Source organism: Meles meles, chromosome 3 (genome assembly GCF_922984935.1).
Source record: "Meles meles chromosome 3, mMelMel3.1 paternal haplotype, whole genome shotgun sequence".
NCBI lineage: Eukaryota > Metazoa > Chordata > Mammalia > Carnivora > Mustelidae > Meles > Meles meles.
In genome coordinates this window covers 142,384,766-142,410,836 of record NC_060068.1, presented here as the reverse complement: position 1 = coordinate 142,410,836, position 26,071 = coordinate 142,384,766, and the positions used below count along the sequence as shown (strand labels likewise).

General features: G+C 37.9%; 1 protein-coding gene across 7 annotated transcripts in view; it reads right to left on the bottom strand.

Moving 5' to 3' along the window:
- Positions 1-26,071, bottom strand: part of CSNK1A1 (casein kinase 1 alpha 1) — a 45,765-nt gene that overhangs the window by 11,266 nt on the left and 8,428 nt on the right. For 6 of the 7 annotated variants that reach the window (XR_006817666.1, XM_045999036.1, XM_045999037.1 and 3 more), the window contains exons 3-8: positions 13,458-13,584; positions 10,423-10,521; positions 7,937-8,020; positions 3,727-3,866; positions 1,907-1,985; positions 634-708 (exon numbers count right to left, since the gene is read on the bottom strand). Coding sequence is in view for 5 of the 7 variants with exons in the window: in XM_045999036.1 (XP_045854992.1) it covers positions 634-708; positions 1,907-1,985; positions 3,727-3,866; positions 7,937-8,020; positions 10,423-10,521; positions 13,458-13,584 (604 nt within the window). In the remaining 2 variants the exon portion in view is untranslated. The remainder of the gene's footprint in view (positions 1-633; positions 709-1,906; positions 1,986-3,726; positions 3,867-7,936; positions 8,021-10,422; positions 10,522-13,457; positions 13,585-26,071) is intronic. The other variant, XR_006817667.1, reaches the window with a different exon arrangement.

Here is a 26,071-nt window from a genome sequence, read left to right as displayed (position 1 = left end):
CAATACCATGTTCACTTCCCCCTTCTAACACCCAACTATATAATTATATCCTGTTTCCTAATAATTTCAGGTATGCAATTGTCTCAGAGAGGACCGTGTGGTTTTCTTTCAATGGAAAATACCATGGTTATTCATCATGACACAGCTCCTTCTCCATTCTCAACTTACAGGCTTCTCTAACAAAGTCTGAGATTTCAGGGAAATGAGCCTGACTCAAACTGTCATCTATACTGTTGGACAACTGGCTATTTTGGATTGCTGTTATCTGCCTTTGTTTCTCTACTCCTTGATGTCCCTGACAACTGTCAATATACCTTCTTTGCTAGCACCAGTTTAGGGATAAGGAGAGTATTTCCTAATTTTGTCAAAAATTGGTGAGGTTCCACTAGAAAACTTTACCTGCCCTCTTCTTCCTCTAATTTTTAACAGATTATAGGGTCGAAACAAACGAGAAACATAAAAGGCTTATTTAAAATGACCCATATAGTCAAGCCACTCCATGATACTTAGAATTACCAAAACATACGTTTAAAATAGCAAATAGGTACCGAATAGGATGTTTAAATTCCAGATTTCTTGGAATTATTTATATTTTAAAAAAAAGAAAAGAAAATAGCCATTATGTACACTTACCTTACATAAAACTTCAACAGGAGTGGACATCTTCTTTTCACTAATCTTTTCATATTTTTGTTTTTTTGTTGCAGCCTGTGGAAAAAAACAATCAAACCAGAAACATATTTACTACTACTGCGAAGAACCTTTTGAGTTTAACCCACTAGACATAAATGCAAACTTGAGACTCAAGAGAAATCATAACCTAGAATAAAAAAGAAATCAAAATACAATATACAAAAATTTTCCAACCCTAAGCTGTTAGTTTTATGTGAGTTTCTACTTTAAAAACATTTTTAGCTGTTAGGAAAGAGTGGGTTAATAAGAACATGATTTAATGGGTGAAGTTAAATCTGAAATGAGTTTTCACAACCCATATTCAACACGAGGGAAGGAGATAAATAACAAAAACAGTGCCCATCATTTAGTAATATTATTATGTGAAGTGAAAAATAATTCTCCAATGTAAAAATAATTTCATATTGGATAGAGCTACCCACACAAGCATGGAGCATCTGTCTAGTTCACAGATGCTCAATAAAAAAAAGGACCATTTTCCTTTAAAGGACCAATAAAATGGGGCACCTGGGTGGCTCAGTCATTAAGCACCTGCCTTTGGCTCAGGTCATGATCTCAGGGTCCTGGGATGGAGCCCTGCGTCAGGGTCCTTGCCCTGCAGGAAGCCTGCTTCTCCCTTTCCCACTCCCCCTGCTTGGATTCCCTGTCTCACTGTGTCTCTCTCAGATAAATAAAATCAGTCTTTATAAATAAAGAAAGAAAGAAAGAAAGAAAGAAAGAAAAGAAAGGAGCAACAAAGTGTCAAAATAGCCTTGAAATTCTAGGACACGGTTATCATTAACAGACACTCACAAAAGTCAAGATGAAAATCCTAATTAATAGAAACAAATGTTATAATACTTAAGTAAGATAGCTAGTATTACTGGAAGAACCAGTTTTACTACACATAAAAGTATACATTTTCAACATACTGGCAAGACATCAAAATGAGGCATCTCTACCTTTAATTAGTCCATGTCAATTTCCATTCAGATAAAACTACTGGTTACCAATGGCAACTTACTATTCTAAAGGAAATTATTCTTTAGGCCTGACTACAGGATTCGATTAACTTTATTCTTGCTAAAATGATCATATTTTATTTTCCCAAAAGATAAAAAATAAAGATAATTCACTCTTGGAAAGCCTCATGTTTGAAAGGGATCTTAAAGTTCATCTCCGATATGTATTTTTATTCTTAAAACAAAAAACAAGTAATGAGAGTCTCATTTACCTTTAGTCCTTGCCATGGCAGGCTGGTTCTATTAAAATACATCAAAACATATCCTAATGATTCCATGTCATCTCGGCGACTAGAAAAGAAAATGTAAAGTTATGAGTTGGAATTATTATGGAAAATGTGAAAGAAAGGCAGGTACGCAAGAAGTTTTCCCAAGTGAGGAGAAAGAGCAATTTGGTGACTTGTGAAAGAAGGCGCTTAAAGTTTAAAAAAAAAAAAAAAGTTCATAAAGAGTTACTTCTAAACAAAATTTTCTCACAGAACATGAAATCATAAAATCCAACAGTCCTGCAATTTGATTTTTTTTTTTTAAAGATCTTATTTATTTATTAGAGAGAGAGAAATCACAAGTAGGCAGAGAGGCAGGCAGAGAGAGGTGGGGGTCCGGGAAGCAGGCTCCCTGCTGAGCCTGATGTGGGGCTTGATCCCAGGACCCTGAGATCATGACCTGAGCCGAAGGCAGAGGCTTAACCCACTGAGCCACCCAGGTGCCCTGCAATTTGATTTCTAAAGAACAGAGGATTCAGCTGAACAACTTTCTAAATGAAGCTAATGAAGATGGAAGAACAGAGTAGCAGGACACTTTTAAGTTTTGCAGAAGCTTATAAAAAAGAACTTGAGGGGGTATCTGGGTGGCTCGGTTGGTTAAGCAACTGCCTTTGGCTCAGGTCATGATTTCGGAGATGGAGTCCCACATCAGCCTCCCTGCTCCACGGGGAGTCTGCTTCTCCCTCTGTCTGACCTTCTCCCCTCTCATGCTCTCTCTCACTAATAAATAAAAATCTTAAAAAAAAAAAAAAAAAAAAAAAAAACAAACCCTGAGGAATCCTGAAATAGATTAACATTTTATTTATTTATAAAAACATTTTGTTTATTTATTTAAAACAGAGGTGAGACAACACGAGCAGGGGGAGTGGTAAGGCACAGGGAGAGGCTCCCCCTGGGTGGTTCAGCATGGCTTTGGCTCAGCTCATGATCCCAGGGTCCTGGGATCAAGTCTCTCATCCTGCTCCCTGCTCAGTGAGGAGTTTGCTTCTCCCTTGGCCTGCAGGTCCCCCTGCCTGTGCTCTTTCTCTCTGACAAGTAAAATCTTTAAAAAATAAAATAAAATTAAACATCTATATAAATATATATACCCACATACACTGAACATTTCCTAAGCTTAAAATTCTTCTCTTCAAGTTCCCTAACCTGGAAGCCTATCATTTATCATTTCTATGCTTGTTTTAAGGAGCAAAAAATGACTGATAAAGGACGATGACGAAAAACCAGAAATAGAAAATAGAAGACAGAAAAAGCAAGAGATCATGACAATGTTTACCTCAATCCAGATCCTATTAATTTACATAGGAGTGAAAGGGTAAAACACGAGATGGCCCATCCACCCCTCTTGGTCCATTAGAACTCAGATAACATTTTCCTTGTAAAAATAAGAAACTAATACATTCTTCTCCAAAACTTAACTTATATTACAAAAACATTAAGAAAGTCCAAGATCAGCATTAAGAAAGTTAAGTACTATCTTCAGCTACAAGAAGAAAATATACATCAAGATAAAACTGCATGTATGCTAATTTTCCATCAGGTAATATTTTCTCCCGAAGGGACAACCTTTAACAAAAACAAAGGTCTCTGATTTAATTGGCTTCTCAGCAGAGACTAAAGCCAACAGGTAAAAGGATTAACAAGCATCGTTCAAATCCTCAGCCAAGAGACATTTTTATATATCAGAAGAAACTGGTTAAAATATTTCCAAAAACCCTTTAGTGACTATTGCTATGGAGCTGATTAACACATTAATTTTTCAAACTCACCTCTGTTCAATACCAAGATGTGCATTGATGCTAGCATATCGGGCAGTGCCAGTGAGATTTTTATCTTCTCTGTATGGTATGTGTTGCCTTGTCCTGTTGTCTCTGTACTTTTTGGCCAAACCAAAATCAATAAGGAATAACTTTAAAAGAAAATAAAGAGGTATTAGGCTTCCAATCTTGTTCAAATGAACTGCTTTTTAGTCATTAAATGGCATTTATACTATCTAGTTCAACTGTATCAAAATAAAGTATCACAGGCAGAAAACATGAATAAACTTAACACTTCAACAGGCTTCTACTAGTCCTCATCAACAGAACAAGTTAAAAGAAAACAGTTAAGTGGTTGATCCTTGTGAGCTGAACCAACATCACAGGCCCAGTTACTACACACTCAGGAGCCTGTCTTTAGAAGAGTAGTGGAGAAATATATACATGTTTGATAGAGTTGAGAAGTGTGCTATGTGCCATGATGCAATCTGTCATCCTGTTACTGTTGGTAAACAAGCATGAGGTTTCAAAAACTAACCATAAACTATGTGGAATTCTTCCATTTTACAAAGGCCATTCTTCACTCAGTATGCCAACAGAATATTCATTATTTAAAATTAGACAACTCAAAGTTTGATACTGACAACAAAGCTAAGATTTTTATTAACAAAAAATAAGGACTTTTAAAAAAAAGCATGCATTACATTCTACAACTTCTCACTGACATTTATCCATGTATCAAGTTAACCTTCTGGGAAATACATAAGTTGATAAAAAATCTTTAAGAGGTACTTAGTATTTGCTTATATCAAGATAACTTAAAATTAGTTTAAAGGAGCTAATAACTAAAAACCAGACTAGTATTTTAGAACAAAATAATGTTTAGTGCTGTCTTATTTCTATGGTACACAGGGAATAATATACACATTGATAATGTAGCTAATTTTTAAAAGTAACTGAAGTTTATTCTTCATGATTAACACTTTAAAAGGAGGAAAAAACCTGGTTTTGATCAAAAAGAAAAAAAATCCAAAACACATTCATATTTACCTACCTTCTAAGGCAAAATAATCTTCAATTTTTAGTCTTGATCATAAATTCACTTATTAAAGTTATGTTTACAAAAATTATCCAACAAGGCAGGTCTATGTGGCCTTACTGTATACAGTCCTAGACTTTTTTCTCCCTAGTTACACCTACATTTTATAGTTCTTCTTTCCATTAAGTAAATTTTGGATCCCTTCTGCCCAGTTTATAAACTGTGATGTCCTAGGAAACCTGTTACCTAGCCTACTAGGGTCTGTATAAGAATAGATAAAGTGATGATTTAGAGAAAATATGTGATCAAATTTTTGCCTCTCTTAGGAGGATGAAAAACACTTTGATCAAGGGGTTCCTGGCTGGCTCGGTTGTAAGAGCATGAGACTCAATCTCAGGGTTGTTCAAACCCTATATTGGGCATAAAAAGAGTACTTAAATATAAATAAATCCTGGAAGGAAGGAAGGAAGGAAAGGGGAGGGGAGGGGAGCGGAGGAGTAAAGAGGAAAAAAACACTTCTATCAGGCAGTCATTGTACCCTAGCCTTAACTGGACATCGGGATGGGAAAGACATTGAGGTTTGCGCTGGTGTCACCAGTGTTAACAAGGAGATACTTATTTTCACCTTGTCTACTACAAAAGAATGAAGATTAAATTTTTAATAAAATTTAAACGGAGCGCTCTCTAGTAAGATTAAATTCACTTCCTCAGCAACTGCATTATTATAGGTCTATGAGAAAATCTTACAAAACAAAGAGAAATAAAGCTCACACTCACATGGGCTCAGCATACAAATATTAAAATGAGCAAAATACATTTCTGTTAAGCAAACCAAAAAATATGACTTAATTCTCCAGATTCACACTGAAAAGAAAACACGGCAAAAGAAATACAAAAGGACATCCAGCTTCACAGTATCTTTAAAAATACCCCTAAGAATTATGTGGGTTTTAAACAAAAGATGATTAGGATATAGACTCTCCTCTAAAGCATATTTTCTGGGATTGCTTATTTTAGTACTTCAAAGCAGAGGAAAAGACAGGAAGAACTCTCACGTAATTATACCTGATAGTTTCATTCCTGTCTAAGTCTATATTCGGCAGCACCATTTGCAACCTCAGTAACCAGACATTTTCTCACAACTTTATAAAAGATTATTTTATGAAAACTCAGCATTTACTAGAGTTCTTTCTTTCCACGACTCTAAAGGGTGAAATGTAGTTTATTAAGAAAACAAACACTATCTTCTCAAATATCTCCAACTTTATTACAAAACAAAAGCTACAAACCAAATCAACTCTAAATTTTCTCTTATAAAAACTGAGAATGAATGAGTCAGGAAAAAGAATTAAACTGCTAAAACAGAGCTATCTTATTTTAAGAGCGAACAACTGAAGAGGAAGATTATTTAAAATAAAAAAAAATCTAAATCTCTCGGTAGTTCATCATCTGGTACTATCAAGCTTCTTTAGCAGCCCTCTCTGCTTTGAATTTTAAAATGAATATAAACATAATGGAAGTGTTTACCTGACACCACCAGATACAACCAAACAGCCGCAAATATATAAAGAACCAAACAAGGAAAAGTCAATATTCAGTAAGTTGTAAGATAATGTATTTTTCATAGGTTTGCATATGCAAAAGAAGTCTAATTTCTTTGGTAGGTCAAGCTGCTTTTCTGTGCATTTGTATTTAGTGTGCCAAGTAAAATCTGTGCCTGTCTTATAGAATGCAAGGCATGTGGGGATGAATTAATGTTTGACCTTCTGGGGTAACTCCATCCAGCAGAGGTGCACTGTTCTCAGAAACACTATCTCTAATTTTAGTTTTTAGTATATCAAGCAATTTTTCTCTTAACCAGGGGTCACATTTCTCTGACCTCCCCAAAAATTCATACACAAGATCACTTTTCTTCACAACTCAGCTAACCTGCATGTAGAGAAAATAAACAATTCAATTTTATGGAAATTATTAAATGATTATACTACAAAATATAAATTAAATGTGTGAATGAATGGATAAGCAACATAGGGCACTAGGTGCTTTATAATGTGCCTAATTACCCAGCAACTCCTCTCCCTACCTCCAATCAAGAATCAGTCACAATTATTATTTCTTTGTGAATGAAAGTTCAGTTTCAATTTCAGAAACCTATTTAACAACAGAAGATGGTACCTGAAATAATGCTGGGCAGTATGGAAAAGGATTAAATGGTAACCCAGATGATATATGTGGTACAAAGTATAGAACATACTTCGAAACTACAAAGTATGCTCATACACCAGGTACAACTTTTCTCTTTTGATTCCTCATGCCAATACATAGTTCCTTCTCAGTATACACTAAATTGTATGATGAAGATTCACCTGCTCAAGAAGTTAACAAAGCTCACTAACTTCTATGAAAGTGAAAGAAAATGTGAAGAGTTCCACCTACATAAAAAATATTTTAAAGAAAATTGCTAGGGTGTTTACTTAGCTTGCCAAACACTAAATCATCAGGTTATGCATTCCTTTAATTTATCTTATGTGTTATTAATTGGTAATTATTTGGTAAGTGCTTCAATGATATTACTGTTATACTGTCAGACTGCAATGTCTCCTAGTTCCAGGGCACATAATGCTCTTTCATCATCTCATGCCATTTGGTTTAAGTTGGAGAATTCACAGATTGAGGAAAATCAATTCTAGAAACACTAGATCTCAAATCTGATCTACACTTACCTGAAGTTTACTAGGGAAGGGGAAGAGAGTTGAGGCAGAATATATTCATCACACAGCATTGATGCACTGAATTTAGATATATTTCATGCATTAAGTTCTTCAACTCCAAATACATTTTTAAAAACTAAACAGTCTATCTCAGTTTACCATTAGACAAAGAATTTCAATACTAGACCAACATATCATTTCCTCATGTAGGATGTTAGAGATCTAAACATAATCCTATTTTCATTTAGGTTTTCTCTAAACTTTACAAATTTTAAGCAAAAGCCACAAAAAAAAAATCTTAGTAATGTTATATGTTTGCCAAGTATGTCTGAATAATGCCAACGTAAGAGATGCTTGAGCAAGATCTACATTCTCCAGAATTAAAACAAAACAAAAATAATCAAAATAAAACAATAAAAAAGAAAAGCACATGAATTTGGGATTGAGGTTGGAATAGGAGACAGTTTCAGACCTGGTTTAATCCTGAGAAAGATGGGTCCTGAGAAGTACTAACAGTCATGCTTCTTTTCCTCTTCCCCACTGGAGATTCTAAACACTAAACAGACAATAGAGGGTGGCAGTGCATCAAACAGTATTGCTTACATTGCAACAATGGCCGGCGCAGACAGGCAACACCGAGGCATTAGAGAAAGAACAGGGTAGCCAAATGCCATCCTTCTTCCACCAAGCACTGTAGCTTCTCAGTTTTCCAAATAAGAATCACATGCTCAAGAACATTTGAATTCTGGAAAGTACTCGAGTTTTTAATGCCACTATATTGTGTCACTGCCTGAATCAGGGATAGCAATGGTGACATTTGGCTCTTTTAATTTTTTAATCAAAAATGGGGAATTTGGCTCTGTAATATTTGGTATCACAATCTGCCCTTCCCCAAAAAAGATTGTACAGGGGAAAAAAATCTTCAGTAAGGAAGAGGTAGAAGGCATTTAGTCACCTCAAAATTGGTTTTCATAAGCATGCAGGGCTGATTACTGGAAGAGATGAACAAATTCACTAAGATTGGAGTGGTCACTCCTAAAATATCAAATTCAGAACAATTTTCCGAGTAAGAAATTTGACTTAAAAAAACAAAAACAAAAACACCTCAAAAGCCCCCCACTCTTTTTTCCCCCATGAATAGAAAACTACTACAAGCTAACCAAAGAATCCAGTCTCATAAAACTGGCATTTTTTTCAAACTACGATACAGAAAGAAAACACTAAAAACCAACTACATAAACAAAACACTAATCTAAAATGTTCAAGAACAACATTTAGAATTTGAATCTTAGTTAAGTGAAACTACACTTTTACTCTAGGGTCTCTCTCAACTGTATTAACAGCAAGCAGCTCCACAGTGGTTCTTTTTATTCTCTCTCTCGAGAGGACACAAGATCCTAAAAACGTTTTCATCACAGGGCAAATTGGATATCCTAACACAACTATGTAATTAACAAGCTATTTTTAAAGCGGGGGGGAGCAAAGAGGTATTATCTAGGTCATTTAAAGACAAAAACCATGTACTGCAATGTAGAAATGCAGAACACAGACCACAAGAGGATAACGGGTCTTTAGCAGGAAGAAAATGGGGAAAGAGGGCTGGGAAATGGCCAAAAGATCAGGGTCAAACTAACAAAACTGCCCAAAAAATTAAGACCAGTCTTTTTTTTTCAATTTAATTACCAGGTTTTGCAATATTATAATTAAGAACCTGGATGCTTCAGAGACAGAAGCTACATAGTATTAAAAAAAATAAGCAGCAACAGCAATCTGGGAATGGCAAGATAAGTTATATGTAGATATATACACCTTTCATTATTTAAAGTTTAGCTTTCAACAAAAAAAATTTAATTTCCTAAAACTTGGTCAGATCAACATTAATGTCTCACACATTAAAAAATAACACCAGTTCTAATGGTAATGGCTACAAGTTGGCATTCATACAGGCAAACAAAGGTAAACATTTATAGCCAGACCTAAAAACACCAAACATTTCCTAGTTATTTAATAAAACAAATGGGAATCTTCCTTCCAAAAACAAAACAAAAAACCACAAAAACCAAAAAGCCCCAAGTTGTCCTGAAGTTGAGAATTTCTATCAGATCATCAGATCATAACATGCTTAGTGCATTGCCAATGCTGCCTGTCTGCCCGAGCTCAACATTGAATCGATAAATAAAAGCAATTCACTCAATAAAACTAATCATTGCAGAAAAAATTTCAACACAGTTAGTTTCTAACTGCAGTCATGCGTCACTAGCTAAAACCCGATCACCCCGTACGTTAACCATTCTGAGACCCCAATGAACACTAATTTTGTTGTATGAATGTTCGTTTCACTTGACTATATATTTTCCTTTGAAAGGGGAAGGTGGGGTGAAGAATCTACCCAACTTGGCACCCAAGTAAGAAACTGTCAACTACTTTTGAAGCAGGCCCCAAAGTTATCCTTTTGAATACATAAATCCAAGGACTGAAGAATTCTCATTATGATCATGCTCAGTCAGCAAATGTTAACGCCATGGTGACAGATGGGTCAGTGGTTCCCACGCTGGAACAAGCACATATATTACAAAAACCCACACTTCTGAGACAAAGGTTAAAATCTGATTTTAGCATTCAGGAAAAAAAGAATATGGGGTTTTTTACTATTTGAATGAGTGAAAAAGAGATACAACTGTTTAATAATTAAATAAGAGATATTACATTTCAGTATAAAGCCCTTGGGAATTTTTTATTTCCATACAGATAATTAACCTTGGTTGGGTAAGTTGGGAGAAAATTTACTTCAAGTTACTAAGTTAATAGAGTTAGCTGTTATCCTTCTAGCACAATCTTTTAAAGCAATCATCAACAGTAAATACAATTTCCTATGACTTTTTAAAGACTGAAAGTTTACCAAAGCAATTCTTGGGAGTTTTTAACTCTGTTCTTTCATGCAAAGAACATTTGACTAACCTTATTACAGTGACGCCCAATACCCATTAGGAAGTTATCTGGCTTAATGTCTCTGTGTATAAAATTCTTTGTATGCACATATTCAATTCTACTGATCATCTGGAAAAAAAAAAGAGGGGGTGAGAGATAATTATATAATTTGAATTATGATACAAGAAAGCAACACATTATTTCTCAATTATTTCAATAACTCAATTATTTTGCGAGATCACATGTATATTTTAACAACTTCATTTAGAGTTGTTTAACAAAATTTTTTGTGTAAAGGGAAAATAGGCTCTCCATTTATCTCTAGTTTGATGGATACTCAAGTATAAACCTGCCCTGTTCTCTGGCATGTTCTAGTACTGATTACAAACATAACAGCATCTAATCTGGCAGGAAGGATTGGTGTTTGCAATTTTTAAATTACAAAAGTAGTAAATTTAGACTTGTTTCAGTTAGAGCTAAGTCATCAACATTCCACACCCAATTCTCTGCCCCGAGATAACCTGTGTTACAACAGCATGGCATTACCCATTTCCACACTCTTACTTACACACACTGATGAACTCAAGACACACATATGGGAATGGAGATGTTGACCAATTCAAAGATATAAGCTGTTATTGTTTTAAAGATTTTATTTTTTATTTATTTATTTATTTATTTATTTGACAGAGAGAGAGATCACAAGTAGGCAGAGAGGCAGGCAGAGAGAGAGGAGGAAGCAGGCTCCCTGCGGAGCAGAGAGCCCGACGCGGGGCTCGATCCCAGGACCCTGAGATCATGACCTGAGCCGAAGGCAGCGGCTCAATCCACTGAGCCACCCAGGTGCCCCTGTTTTAAACTGAAATAAAAGCATCCTATTCATTCTTGTCTGCTTCTTTTTATTAACTTAACATTCCTGGAAGTTAGTAGCATACAACATAAACATAAAACATGGGGACATACACATGCTAGGTGTTATTTCTTAGATGCTTTTTGAAGTCTCCCATGTTTTTTTCTCCACACAAGTAATCACATTCAAAACTTGAAGAGTGTGTCATTCTAACAACCTTTTCTTAATTTCTTTGAAATTCTGCGAAGTTAAATGGTATAGGTCTTAGCACAGTTCTTAACAGCCATAAATATTCTACGGTACTGCTATTAACATATTTAAATTAAATACATCCTTACCTACTAGTGTTTTTATTTCTAAGGGCTATAAACCCCATACAACTGTATGGAGAGTGACTGGATTGATGCAGCTATCATTCTGATAGGTGGCACCAGACTGTCTTAAAATAGGCTCTAACAATTCATTTTCTAGCAGTACTTCAGAGTATTCCTTTTCCCGTTGGCAAACTTATTTTAGTTCCTTCTGTATTTTGCCAATGACAGGTATTGACCTCACTTCTTCGCTAACAGTTTGAAAGTCTGGTCATTTACTATTTTGGAACTGCCTATCTGTATTCTGTCCATTCTTCTTTTGGCTTGTCCCTTTTTAAATCAATTTTAAGAATTCTTTGCATATAACAATCTTTTTATCTCTCATTTGTTATGTAAATAAATTTAAATTTTAAAAAACTGTCTTGTTTAAAAAAAAAAACAACAACTGTCTTGTTACTACGGCATCACTTTTTTCCCCCATCACTTCTAGAATAGTTTTTAACTGTCAAATTATCAAATATGTCTATCTTCTCTGGAAGACACTTAAAAGTATTTGAAAATGTTTTCAATAACCAAAGACTAACTTTATCTTTCTACCCATATGTTCTTGCTCTTCTCAGTATATGTGTCAGGATTCTATTTTTTATCTGTCCCCACTTTCTCTAGAGCTTTTAATACCATACAGATTCTGAACTTTGACAAAATGTCTCTTCAATCTATAATCTCTAGTTTAAACTATAATTTCAAGGAAGCAGATGTATATACAATGTCCAAACAGCACATTTAGTTATTGCAGCAACTTGTACTTTATTAAAGGAAGAAAAACAGAACATTTCTCTCACTTAAGGTACTTAGTTGTCCTAGGTTAACTGATACCCATCATTAAACCAGGATCATTGATTCACTGGGAAAAGGTGTAGCCAAAGATAATAAATGGCACAAACTACTTACCTTCAAGTGTTCTCTATCACCTACAGAGCCAAGACTTAGCAGCTAACTCCTTAAACCACACTGCTTTATTGCAACCCCTTTCCCTGAAATATATTTTTTCTATTAACAGTGTACCCAGTATAGACTTCTATCACAAAACCTTGAACACTGTACCTTTTCCATTTTTCTCTACTAAACCGTACACTCCTAGGGCAAAGGGACTAGAGTTCTTACTCTTCTTTGCACCCTCTGGTTCTAAGTAAAGCAGAAGGCCCTGAATAAATGCTCACTTATGTATACCTGTGTGCTAGAGAACCTACGGAATATGAACTCTTTAATTAGGATTCATTCACATGTTAGTTAAAACATATTAGGAGGATCTTAACCTTCAACGTTTGAGTTCTTAACATTCCACAATTAAAACAACGTAATCTGCTAATACTTCCTTGAGCCACTCAGTGTTTTTATGTTAATCTTACTGGAATATCAGGCTCTGATTACAGAGAATGAACACTATTTTCTAATCCCCTGAATTTATACTTTTAAAAATTCTACGTCAAATGCCAGTGTATCATCTCATTTTATTTTGACATCCAATCTAAATTTTAAAAATGTTTTTCTCTTCCATGGCGTTTTTACATATCAAGCCCTTTCTTCAAAAATCTTATAAAGAAACCCACTATATTCTTCACTAAAATAGATTCCATCTGATAAAACAATGTGAAAACTACTAGTCTACAGGTTAGCAACCAATATAACCCTTGTTTGTCCTATGCCACAGGAACACCTCTATTAAACTGTATTAAAGTAGTACACTTGAATGAGTTTACCTACTATTATGTTTTTTTTATTTTATTTTTGCTGAACATAAGGTTACATAGTACAGGATTATACACACTCTGGTTTATAAAAATTTACATTACAGTTAAATTATTAGTATTCTCAATTTTTATTTTCATCAAAATTCCACATACCTGGTCAGCTAACATAAGTACAGTTTTCATTGTGAACCTTCTTGAACAGAAATTGAAGAGGTCTTCAAGGCTGGGTCCAAGAAGATCCATGACTAGCACATTATAGTCTTTTTCCTGACCATACCACCTAACAAAAGACAGAAAGGGAGAGCTTTATGAAAAGGTGATTAGCACTTACTATCATTAAATTTCTAAAAAGCTCTAGTAATAAAATAGTTTTCCTTATCTATTTATTTTATTGAAGTTACTATGGGGCACCTAGCTGACTGGTCAGTGGAGCATGCCACTCTTGATCTTGGGGTTATGAGAGTTTGAGCCCCACAATGGGTAAACAGATTACTTATAAAATAAAATCTTTAAAAATAAGTAAATAAATGAAGGTACCATATATTTTCTTAAATCTACATTTTAAGTAACCGCTACACCCAACGTGGTGCTGGAACTCACAAACCCGAAATCAAGAGTGGCATGCTCCACTGACTGAGCCAGCCAAGTGCCCCAGTTAGGTTTTTTTTTTTTTTTTTTTTTTAAAGATTTTATTTATTTATTTGACAGAGAGAGAGATCACAAGTAGGCAGAGAGGCAGGCAGAGAGAGAGGAGGAAGCAGGCTCCCTGCGGAGCAGAGAGCCCGATGCGGGGCTCGATCCCAGAACCCTGAGATCATGACCTGAGCCGAAGGCAGCGGCTTAATCCACTGAGCCACCCAGGCGGCCCCCCAGTTAGGTTTTATTTAAGATTAAGTTTCCCTCGGGGCGCCGGGGTGGCTCAGTGGGTTAAAGCCTCTGCCTTCCGCTCAGGTCATGGTCCCGGGGTCCTGGGATCGAGCCCCACAGCAGAGACCCTTCTCCCTCTCTCTCTACTTGTGATCTTTGTCAAATAAATAAATAAATCTTAAAAAAAAAAGATTACATTTTCCTCTATTCAGATGATGAGTCCATTGACTGACTATACTGCCCAACACAAAATAAGAGTAAGAAGAGTTTCTTCTGTCAAGCAGTCCCACTGCCATATTAAGATAGAATACAGGGGCACCTGGGTGGCTCAGTGTTTGGTTAAAGCCTCTGCCTTCAGCTCAGGTCATGATCCCGGGGTCCTGGAATGGAGCCCCGCATTGGGCTCCCTGCTCAGCGGGGAGTCTGCTTCCCCCCCCCCCCATCTGCCTGCCTCTCTGTCTACTTGTGATTTCTGACTGTCAAATAAATAAATAAAATCTTAAAAAAAAAAAAAAGAATACAGAACCTGCATGGTCACCTTAACACACCTCTTACCAAAGCATTTGAATTCTATATCCATTTGCCACTGATTCCCTATGACCTCTGTTAAGTTCCTTAATCTCACCTGATAGTACTTCCTAAAAAGAAATGAAGGAGACTACCAATCTTACAAAGCAAAGATCCTTTTCTTTCTTCAAAGATTTATTTGACAGAGAGGCAGAGAGAGAAAGAACACAACCAGGGCAAGTGGGAGAGGGAGAAGCAGGCTTCCCACTGAGCAGGGAGCCCCACGTGGGGCTTGATCCCAGGATCCTGGGATCATGACCTGAGCTACCCAGGTGTTCCCAATTTATCTATGTTTTAAAGAAATAGAAATATTCCACACAAGAACACCAAATCCAGGTAGCAGCTCTTTCTGCCCAAGGGTCCTGTCCCTGTGCTCTAAGAAACCATTTTTCTGCATCAAAAACAAAACAAAACAACACCACCAAATCCAGAAAGAGCCAAGGCAGTGCGAAGGCACAAAAAGTCAAAGGTAAAAGGGGAAAGCAAAAATCAACTCTCCTTAGACCATATTTCATCTCCCCACGACAGATTTCCACTGGATGTCTCACTAAGAAAACTAAAGCAGTTGAGCAAATTTTAGAACCATCCACCTAACCCAATTACCAACCTGAAATGTAAAAGGCAAAAATTCCTATTTCCTTTCTTCATGCAATTACACGGGACTTCATAAACAACTGAGAAGTCATCTGCAAAATTAGCTTTTAACAGAATATTCTCATAATAATTAGAAACTCAAAAGATGAATTTCAGAAACACACTAAAGAATAAAGTTATTGGGCATTTTCCTCCTTACTTGCATTAAGTGTCTAAGACATATCTGCTATTCTCAACGTCAAAAATAAATAAATAAATAAACAGTCCATAAAAGGCAGCTAAAATAGAAATGTTCAAACGCAATTTCTCCACAGAGAAACCATGCATTTCTGAATTAGGTCTTCCTATTGTACGGAGATTACTACCAAAACTCCTTAAACCTACGTGACAGGTGTGTTTCTATCTTTCGTACTTCCTTGGTCTCAAGGAATATATAGCTTATTTCTCTAAAGTTAACACACAACTCTCCCATCTGTGCTTTCCACCTCTCTAACTCATCCAGACATTATTACACACAGATTAGGAGCCAAGAACAGTCTACTACTCATCCAAATCCTACTTATTGAGTTTCTACCCTCACCTCTGTGTTTTCCACTCTTATTCTAAATGAGCTTCTAACTCTCTACTTTCAACCCCAAAGTCCTAACACCCAGACACCAAAGAAAGCTTCCTCAAGTAGCCTACTCCACACTGCTCCATTTCAGACTTCCCACAGCCACTGACTGCTACTTGTATATACAATCAAACCCCTTGACAATACAATATGCGGGTGCTGTCATTTTGTGGTGTTTCTGTCTCCATACCTAGTAGGACAGACCTCACTGTTTGTTTGAAATTGTCTTCAAAGAACCTGGGTAATGAGCAAGCACTAACCTCATTCTCTGAGATCTTTTAAGTATGCAGACATCTGAAACCAACTAATACAAACTCAGATATTATCTTTAGACTTTTTAATGTATGGTATATGTTGCTAGAATATTATAAAGTGATGTACATACACAATATAAGTACTCAAATATCTATGCAATTAAAGAAAGGACTATGGTTTGATTTGGACCTTATTCTTACAAAGTTTCAAAACAAGCAGAAAAATCCAAGTAATTTAATGGATGAAAGTAAAAAAAAAAAAGGTACAAGAGTCTCATTTTCCATTTACTTGTTTTATTTATTATTTTTTAAAAATTTTATTTATTTATTTGACAGAGAGATCACAAGCAGGTAGGAGAAATCACAAGCAGGCAGACAGGCAAGCAGAGGGAGGGAGGGAAGCAGGCCCCCCACTGAGCAGAGAGTCTGATGCAGGGCTGATCCCAGGACCCTGAGATCACAACCCAAGCTGAAGGCAGGGGTTTAACCCACTAAGCCACCCAGGCGCCCCCATTTACTTGTTTTAAATGAACGCTTTCAGACCTAGAGTTGCCTGACCAATCAAAAGTCGACAATGAGTTTGAAATTTATATAACTGTCATTACTTAAAGCATAAGAAAGCTACCTTAAGTTCTAAAGAGGATGCTAAAAAAGGCAAGGTTCACCTCTTTGCTCTTATTTCCCTTCCTCTAAACCCATATCCAAACTAAACCTAGTTAAAAAATTAAGACACATGAAAAAGAGAATGTAAGAGGGCCTGACAAAAAGTGCTAAGAGAATTCAGAAAACCAAAAGATCAACAGTAATTAAATTTATCCGAAGAAGCCTTGTAAAAATGGTCTATTACCAGTCAGATCTTGACAAAGGGGTAATACTTTGAAAAGGAAAGTAGTAAAGGGGCATGCTAGGCAGGAGCAAGAATAAGCTCCAGGCTCTTATCAAGAAGAAAGTCAAGGTGACTTATAATTCAAGGCTACATTATAGACTCTTGAAAGCCAAGCTGAAAAGCTTTAACTTCTTTAAATAACTGGGTGAACTATCAGTAGAGTGTGGTGGGGGACATGATATAATTCAATCAACATTTTAAGATTAGCGTTGGCATCAATACGCATTGTAGAAATGGGGGAGTGGGAGAAGGACGAGAATGACATGGTGACCAATTAGAAGTGTCATGGTTGGAGGGGTGCTGGGTGGCACCATCACTTGAGTGGCTAAACCTCGGTTCTGGCTCAGGCTGTGACCTGTGAAATAAACTATATATGGTAGACCGAGCCCTGCTTCTGGCTCCATGCTCAGCAGAGTCTGCTTGAGATTCTCTCTCCTTCTCCCTCTCCCACTAGTCCTCTCATATGCTCCCTCTCAAATAAATAAATTTTTTTTTTTTAAGTGTTACAGTTGGAGATCTGATGTTAGGGATTTTTCTCTGCCTATCTCTTTATGAAAATTAAAAAAAAAAAAAACCTTAGAAACGAAATGACTGAAATATTTTAAGTACTACTATGAGACCTAAGGGCTTCCAAGAACCATAAATTAGTATAATTATCATAAATATGCAGTTCAGGGGACCTGGATGGTTTAGTCAGTTAAGTATCTGCCTTCTGCTCAGGTCATGACCTCAGGGTACTGGGATCGAGCTCAGCTGGGAGCCTGCTTCTCCCTCTCATAATGCTCCCCGTGCTCATGCTTTCTCACTCTCTTAAATAAGTATGCAGTTCAGATTAAAGCATTAAAATATGTTTTTCATCTCTATGACTAAGATAATAACGGAAGACTTGTTTAATTAATGTAGGTCCTCCACTCACACTGTCAGTTTGATAGGTGTGATGGTTAATCTTATGCCTGGGCTAAGTAAGGGATGTTGGGATAGGATAGCTGGTAAAATATTTTTTTGGGGTGTCTGTGAAGGTGTCTCCAGATATCAGCATTTGAATAAAGATTAGCACTTGAGTGACAGACTAAGTAAAGAGGATAACCTACCCCAAACTGGAGAGCTTGAACAGAACAAAAGGAAATAAAACTAAAAAGCAGAGGAAGGGAAAATTCGTCTGCTAGAGCTGAGACATCCACCATCCGCCTTGGTTACACATGCTTACAGTTCTCAGGCCTTTAGACTTGGGACCAAAACTACACCACTGGTTTTTCTAAGCCTCCAGCTTGCACACCTCAAACTATGGTACTTCTCTGCCTCCACAGGTGTAAGCCAATGCCTCATAATAAATCTCTTTCTGCTTATCTATAAATCACCCATTGGTTCTGTTTCTCTGGAGAGTCCTCACTAATACAACATGGGCATCCATTTTATTTGTCTCGTTTACAACTCCATATTCCCAGCATCCAGAACAATGCCTTACCTGTGAGAAATACTCAGTAACATTTGCTGAATTAAAGCATGAAAAGCCAGATTAGAGGCTCTAACAGCCTGGGGAGTGTTTGAAGTATAAAATCATCAGGAAGCATCTACTCATCTTTGATTTAAATTAGCCAAGTAATTATAAAAGTTTACAAGTGATATTCTTAACAGGTACACCTGTGCGCTTATCTTCCCATCTTTAGGTCATTAATGTCAAAGTCTTCACTGAACAACTAAAAAGAAGGAACACTGAATCAGAGCACTAATAGCATCTCCATTCTCAAGACACCATCTCTCAAACTTACTTTCATGCCAAGCCATCATCATCCAATCATGTTCCTTTTCATGAGGGTAGAAAATAAGATCTGGTCTAGTACAATCTAGCTGATCCCCACCAAGACCCGCCCCCCCACCCCCTAAATTACCAGACTTTAACAGAAGGCCACTCTCAACCACAACAGAACCCCTCTACTCTCAACTTAAATACTTGAGTCTCTATAAAAAAAATAATAAATAAATAAATAAATAAATACTTGAGTCTCAAATCCTTCTGGTACTGCATTCATCCGATTACTTCTGGAAGCCTCAGAAATCTAAGAATTTGAGTCTTTGGCACTGTAACCTGTAACCTAAAATTGTCAGTACTGAAGCTCCATCTTATTAAGGCATTCATTACGAAAACAACCAACAATGCAAGACAGCTTCAAGTACATTCTGATTTGTGGTAAATCTTTAGCCCTTTTCTTTTTTTTTTTTTTTTTAAAGATTTTATTTATTTATTTGACAGACAGAGATCACAAGTAGACAGAGAGGCAGGCAGAGAGGCAGGCAGAGAGAGGGGGAAGCAGGCTCCCCATGGAACAGAGAGCCCGATGTGGGGCTCGATCCCAGGACCCTGGGATCATGACCCGGGCCGAAGGCAGAGGCTTTAACCTACTGAGCCACCCAGGTGCCCCCTTTAGCCCTTTTCAAAGAGAACTAGACACAGCACTAAATATGGGCTACCTCTTGGTTTTCTATTAATTATTAATAAACAAGACAGCTGTGTTAACTCTCATTCTCCGTAAGTTTCCTTGCTCTTAACTGCTCCTTAGATTTGTGGTCTCCATTTTACTCTGAATACAAGGTACCTAGAACTTAGTAACTGAAACTTGATTTTGCCTGTCATCAAAAATTTAAGAGCATCAATCTATTTCCTTCTCCTGCAACATCACATTTAAGATACAACCCAGGAGCGTCTGAATGGCTCAATCAGTTATGCATCCAACTCTGATCTCAGCATCGTTAAGTTCAAGCCCCGCAATGGGCTCCACGATCAGCATGAAGCCTAATTAAAAATAAATTTAAAAGGGTGCCTGGGTGGCTCAGTGGGTTGGGCCTCTCTGCCTTCGTCTCAGGTCATGATCCCAGCATCCTGGGATCGAGCCCCGAATCAGGCTCTCTGCTTGGCGGGGAGCCTGCTTCTCCCTCTCTCTCTCTGCCTGCCTCTCTGCCTACTTGTGATTGCTGTCAAATAAATAAATAAAATCTTTAAAAAAAAAATTTTAAATAAGCAAAAAACAGACTTCAGATTTTAAAAGGTCAGTTAACACATAATTTTTATCCATAATCCTCTGGATTTGTAACTTGCAGAAATACCCCTGAAATGGTTTCGGATTCAGGGCATCTTCAATGCTATCTGGCTATTCTAAGGAAGTGGAGGATCAGGTTTAATCAACAGACACTGTGGAATACCTAGAACTATAAACCCAAATACAGATCAGACTGATTTCTCCATACTGACAACTGTTTGAGAGATGAAGCAACCAAGAAAAGACCAATTTGAGTTGTAGGGATGGCAATCAAAGTAATAATGATGATAAATGTGATACCAAGAAATTTTAGATGTATTTATCCCATTTTTTAATTCACTTTTAAATCTTTCTTCAAACTGTTCAACCTTTTTTAACTGGCTGATTTTCCCATCTTTACAATCTCACATGCCTGGGGAGAGCATTAATAAGCATGTAAGTAACTGAGACTTAAACAAGACTAGGAAGGGAAAAGAAAATAAATATTGGAAATCTACCAAATGAGTGACCAAACTTGCATCAAATGTATTTAGTCATGACAAAGAACTTGTCTGAACAATTTGGGGAGTGGAGGTAAAGTACTCCTACACCAGTATTTCTGAATCTTTTCAGAAAGATTACCATAGATCTCACACCTTTGTTAGTCCAATAAAATGTATAGATTCCTTCTCAGAATATTTCATATGCAGAAAATAAAATACATAGCATTATAAAAAGAAAACAATTACAGGGAAATTCAGCCACACTAAGATTACTTAATTTTGATACTGTAAAGTACATGTTCATTATTAATGAGATATAGGGGCAGATCGAATTAGGACTATTAATTATGAAAATTATGAGTGTAAACAATATTCTGAGATATCTGCAACAATAACGTGCTATGGAAATATCTGTGATTTCTAGTAGTGACAAAGCCACAGGTACTGCTAAACTAGTGGAGATTTCTTGCCTACATTTATTTATTTATTTATTAAGATTTTATTTATTTGAGAAAGAGAGAGAAGCAGACTCCCCATGGAGCTGGGAGCCTGGTGCGGGACTCGATCAAGGGACTCCAGGATCATGACCTGAGCCAAAGGCAGTTGCCTAACCAACTGAGCCACCCAGGCACCCAACATTTATAATACATATACAGATTTTCCTCAATTTACAATGGGGTTATATTCCATTAAACCCATCCTAAATGAAAATATCTAAGACAAAAGTGCATTTAATACACGTGATGTACTTAATGTCACTACTTAGCCTAGCCTACCTTAAAGGTACTTAAGAACACTTAAAATTGGACAACAGCTGGGCAAAATCTTCTAACACAAAGCCTACTTTTTTTTTAAAGATTTTATTTATTTATTTGACAGATAGAGATCACAAGTAGACAGAGAGGCAGGCAGAGAGAGAGAGAGAGAGAGGAGGAAGCAGGCTCCCCGCCAAGCAGAGAGCCCGACGCGGGACTCGATCCCAGGACCCCGAGATCATGACCTGAGCTGAAGGCAGCAGCTTAAACCACTGAGCCACCCAGGCGCCCCATAACACAAAGCCTATTTTATAATAAAGTGTTCAGTAATTCACGCAATTTATTAAACACAGTACTGAAAGGGAAAAAAAAACAGAATGGTTGTATGCGTGTAAAATGGTTGTAAATGCACCAGGTGTTTACCCTCGTGATCACCTGACTGACCGGGACCCCAACTGCTGCCCAGCAACATCACCAGTGTCATACCACAGCGCTGCTAGCCTGGGGAAAGATCGAAACTCAAAGCATGGTTTCTACTGAATGCATACCACTTTCACAGCACCATAAAGTCTAAAAGCCATACAATGAACCATCCTAGTGTGGGACCATCTTACTAGATTCAGTTAGAAGTTCATGAAGATAAGATGTAGGGGTGCCTGGGTGGCTTCAGTCAGTTAAGAGTCTGCCTTCAACCCAGGTCACGATTCCATGACCCTGGGATTGAGCCCTGCATCAGGCTCCCCCTGCTCAGCTTCTCCCTCTTCCGCTGCCTACCGTTCTCACTGCTTGTGTCACATAAATAAAATCTTTAAAAAAAGGAAAAAAAGATGTAATTTTCTTCCTATCCCCCCTTGTGAGATTAGAATGGGGGATATCCCTACCAGGTTAATAAGGCCTGCTTTGAGGGGCGCCTGGGCGGCTCAGTGGGTTAAAGCCTCTCTGCCTGGGATCGAGCCCTACTTGGGGCTCTCTGCTCAGGAGGGAACCTGCTTCCCCCTCTCTCTGCCTGCCTCTCTGCTACTTGTGATCTCGTTCTGTCAAATAAATAAATAAATCCCTGCTGCAAAACATTTTTTTGTTTTTTGAGGTTTTAATTTTAATTCCAGTTAGTTAACATACTGTGTTGTATTAGGTTCAGGTGTACAATATATGATTCACCAATTCTATACACTGCTCTCCATTGTAAGTGTACTCTCTAAACCCCATCACTTATTCCCCATCCTCAAAACTCATTTTTTTTAATTTATTTGACAGTCACAAGTAGGCAGAGAGGCAGGCAGAGGAAGAGGGGGAAGCAGGCTTCCCGCTGAGCAGAAAGCCCGATGCGGGGCTGGATCCCAGACCCTGAGATCATGACCTGAGCTGAAGGCTTAACCCACTGAGCCACCCAGGCACCCCTCAAAACGAATTTTTAAGGTGAAGAGACCACAGAGTAAGATCTGAAAGTTGGGCATCAAATGTGTGTTTTATTCATCAATACTAACTAAGGGAATTTGTTTTCCTTCTTCATCCCAATCCTCCAAAACTACTACTACTAATCCTTTGATCACAATACAGCCTTGAAGTAATGCTGTAACATTTTCAAGTTCCTTAGCCTCCTTGTGCCTTGCCCTCTGCCTTCAAAGATATGTAACCGTTCCTTAACCCCAAAAATTATAAAAACACAAAACCAAAAAATGTGCTTTATATATGGGCATAACCACTATCCAGTACTAAAGCTACTATTATTGATCTATTCAGTATTTATAGTATCTTACAAGATAAAACTTTGTAATTCTTGCTCTCACAGCTTACAGCAGTGTGTGCATCCAATGATGGGGCGCCTAGGTGGCTCGCTGGTTAAGCGGCCAACTCTTTCTTTTTTTTTAAGAGTTTATTTATTTGGGGCTCCTGGGTGGCTCAGTGGGTTAAGACTGCTTTCAGCTCAGGTCATGATCTCAGGGTCCTGGGACTGAGCCCCACATTGGGCTCTGCTCAGCAGGGAGCCTGCTCCCCGCGCCTCCCCCACCCCCCTGCCTGCCTTCTCTGTCTACTTGTGACCTGTCAAATAAATAAATAAAATCTTAAAAAAAAAAAAAAGATTTTATTTATTTGACAGAGAGAGAGATAGTGAGAGAGGGAACACAAGCTAGAGGAGTGGGAAAGGGAGAGGCTCTCACCGAGCAGGGAGCCCGATGGGGGGGGGGGTGCCCCAATCCCAGCCAGGACCCTGAGATCATGAGCTGAAGACAGACAATGACTGAGCTACCCAGACGCCCCACAGCCAACTCTTGATCTCAGCTCAGGTCTCAATCTCAGGTCTTGTATTCAAGCCCCACATTGGGCTCCAGACTGGGCAAACAGAAGCGAGGAGGAGAGACTGGTTCTGAGAAGGTCCAAATTATGGCAACCCAATCCATCTTTTAGATAGAATCATTAAGGAAAGCTTTTCTGATGAAGCAGCATGGTTAATTCTTGAAAGTATAAAATGGAAGATGGCCAGGTAGAGGGGTGGATGGGAGTTAGTGTGCCTGAAATAGGTATTCACAACAAACTTACAAAAAGGCCAGCATGTTTGAGGCATAGTAAAACAAGATCACTTTATTTTCTTGTTTACCAGTTAACAAATATTGTAAAATCAGATTATGGTGATGGATGCACAACTCTGAACACACTAAAAACCAGTGAACTGTGCATTTTGAATAGGTGACAATTTATGTATGTCAATTATCTCCTTAAAGCTGTTTTAAAAAAATCCCTTTCCAGGGGTATCTGGCTAGCTCAGTCAGAACAGAGTATGAGACTCTTGATCTCAAGGTTGCGAGTTTGAGCCCCACAATGGGTACAGAGACTACTTAAAAACAAAATCTCTTAAAAAAAAAAAAAAAAGATTTCTGGGGCGCCTGGGTGGCTCAGTGGATTGAGCTGCTGCCTTCGGCTCGGGTCATGGTCTCGGGGTCCTGGGATTGGGCCCCGCGTCGGGCTCTCTGCTCCGCGGGGAGCCTGCTTCCTCCTCTCTCTGCCTGCCTCTCTGCCTACTTGTGATCTCTCTCTCTCTCTGTCAAATAAATAAATAAATAAATAAATAAAAAAAAAAAAAAAAGATTTTTAAAATTAATTTATTTGCCGGAGAGAGAGAGAGAGAGAGAGAGAGAACATGTGTGTGCACAAGCAGGGTGGAGTGGCAGGCAGAGGGAGAAGCAGGCTCCTCGCTGAACAAGGAGCCCCATGCAGGACTTGACACCTGAAGAGCTGCTTAACTGACTGAGCCACCCAGGCGTCCCAAAAACAAAATCTTTAAAAAAAAAAAAAAGGCCAAACAAACAAACAAAACAAAAAACCCCACAACCTTTTCCCAAAATCTGTTTTTCCAATCTCTGATTCAATACTTACTGAACTACTATGTGCCTGACAACTGCAAATAAGTGCTACAGCTCTGTAGGTAATTATTATGCATTGTTAATGTTTGAGAAATGCTAAGTATGATTTACAGGGAACCCTAATGAGGGTTCCACTAACCTAACCAATCAAAGCATTCTCTAGATGGTTCAGGGTACTGTTTAGGGCCAATACTCATCCCTCTGATGTTAAGGAAACATGTCCTCACACTATCTGAGATTTATACGTTTCCTCCTAATTTTCAGCAAAAGAGACCAATTCACAACTACCTGCCAAATGCATGGCATATGCTCAAAAAGAATTAAAAGTCTCGGGGCGCCTGGGTGGCTCAGTGGGTTAAAGCCTCTGCCTTTCGCTTCGGTCATGATTCCAGGGTCCTGGGATCGAGCCCCGCATCGGGCTCTCTGCTTGGCGGGGAGCCTGCTTCCTCCTCTCTCTCTCTGCCTGCCTCTCTCCCTACTTGTGATCTCTATCTGTCAAATAAATAAATAAAATCTTTAAAAAAAAAAAAAAAAAAAAAAAAAAAAAGAATTAAAAGTCTCACAAAATTTTTTCCGTTCACTGAAATATGCCCAGTATCTTAACTATGCCTGACACATAACAGGCACACTCATATAGGTTTATTGACTGAATAAAAGAAATATTTGCTTATCCTTCAGAAAGTACTGTAGGAGGTACTGTACAAAGTTTCTAAGATACTTTTGAACATCTGAGCTTTTGTTTGAAGAGTAGAAGCTAACCTTATTCACGGAGGGATACAATGTATTAATATCACAGAGGATCAAAAATGGGTACACCAGGGTGCCCAGGCAGCTCAGTCCGTTAAGGGTCTGCCTTCAGCTCAGGTCATGAGCCCAGGCTCCTGGGATCCAGCCCCGCATTAGGCTCCCTGCTCAGGCTGAGTAGGGGAGCCTGCTTCTCCCTCTCCTTCTGCCTGCTGCTTCCCCTGCTTGTGCTCTCTGTCAAATAAATAAATAAAATCTTTAGAAAAAAAAAAAAAATTAAACAAACAAAAAACTAAGCACTACAGAGATGACAAATATTCCCATTAGGAACTATGCATAAATCAGGTATCCCCAAAGTTCTATAAGCATGTAGTAGACGCTTAACTCTCTACAGGGTTCCATTAAAAACAACAGGGGCACCTGGGTGGCACAGTCAGTTAAGTGCCCAGCTCTTAGTTCTGGCTCAGGTCGTGAGATAGAGCCCCACTCTGGGGTCCACGCTGAACACAGAGTCTGCCTAAGATTCTCTCTCCCTCTGCTCCTCCCCTACTCGTTCACTCTCTCTCTAAAAAATGAATGAATGAATGAATGAATGAATGAAGGTTAAAATA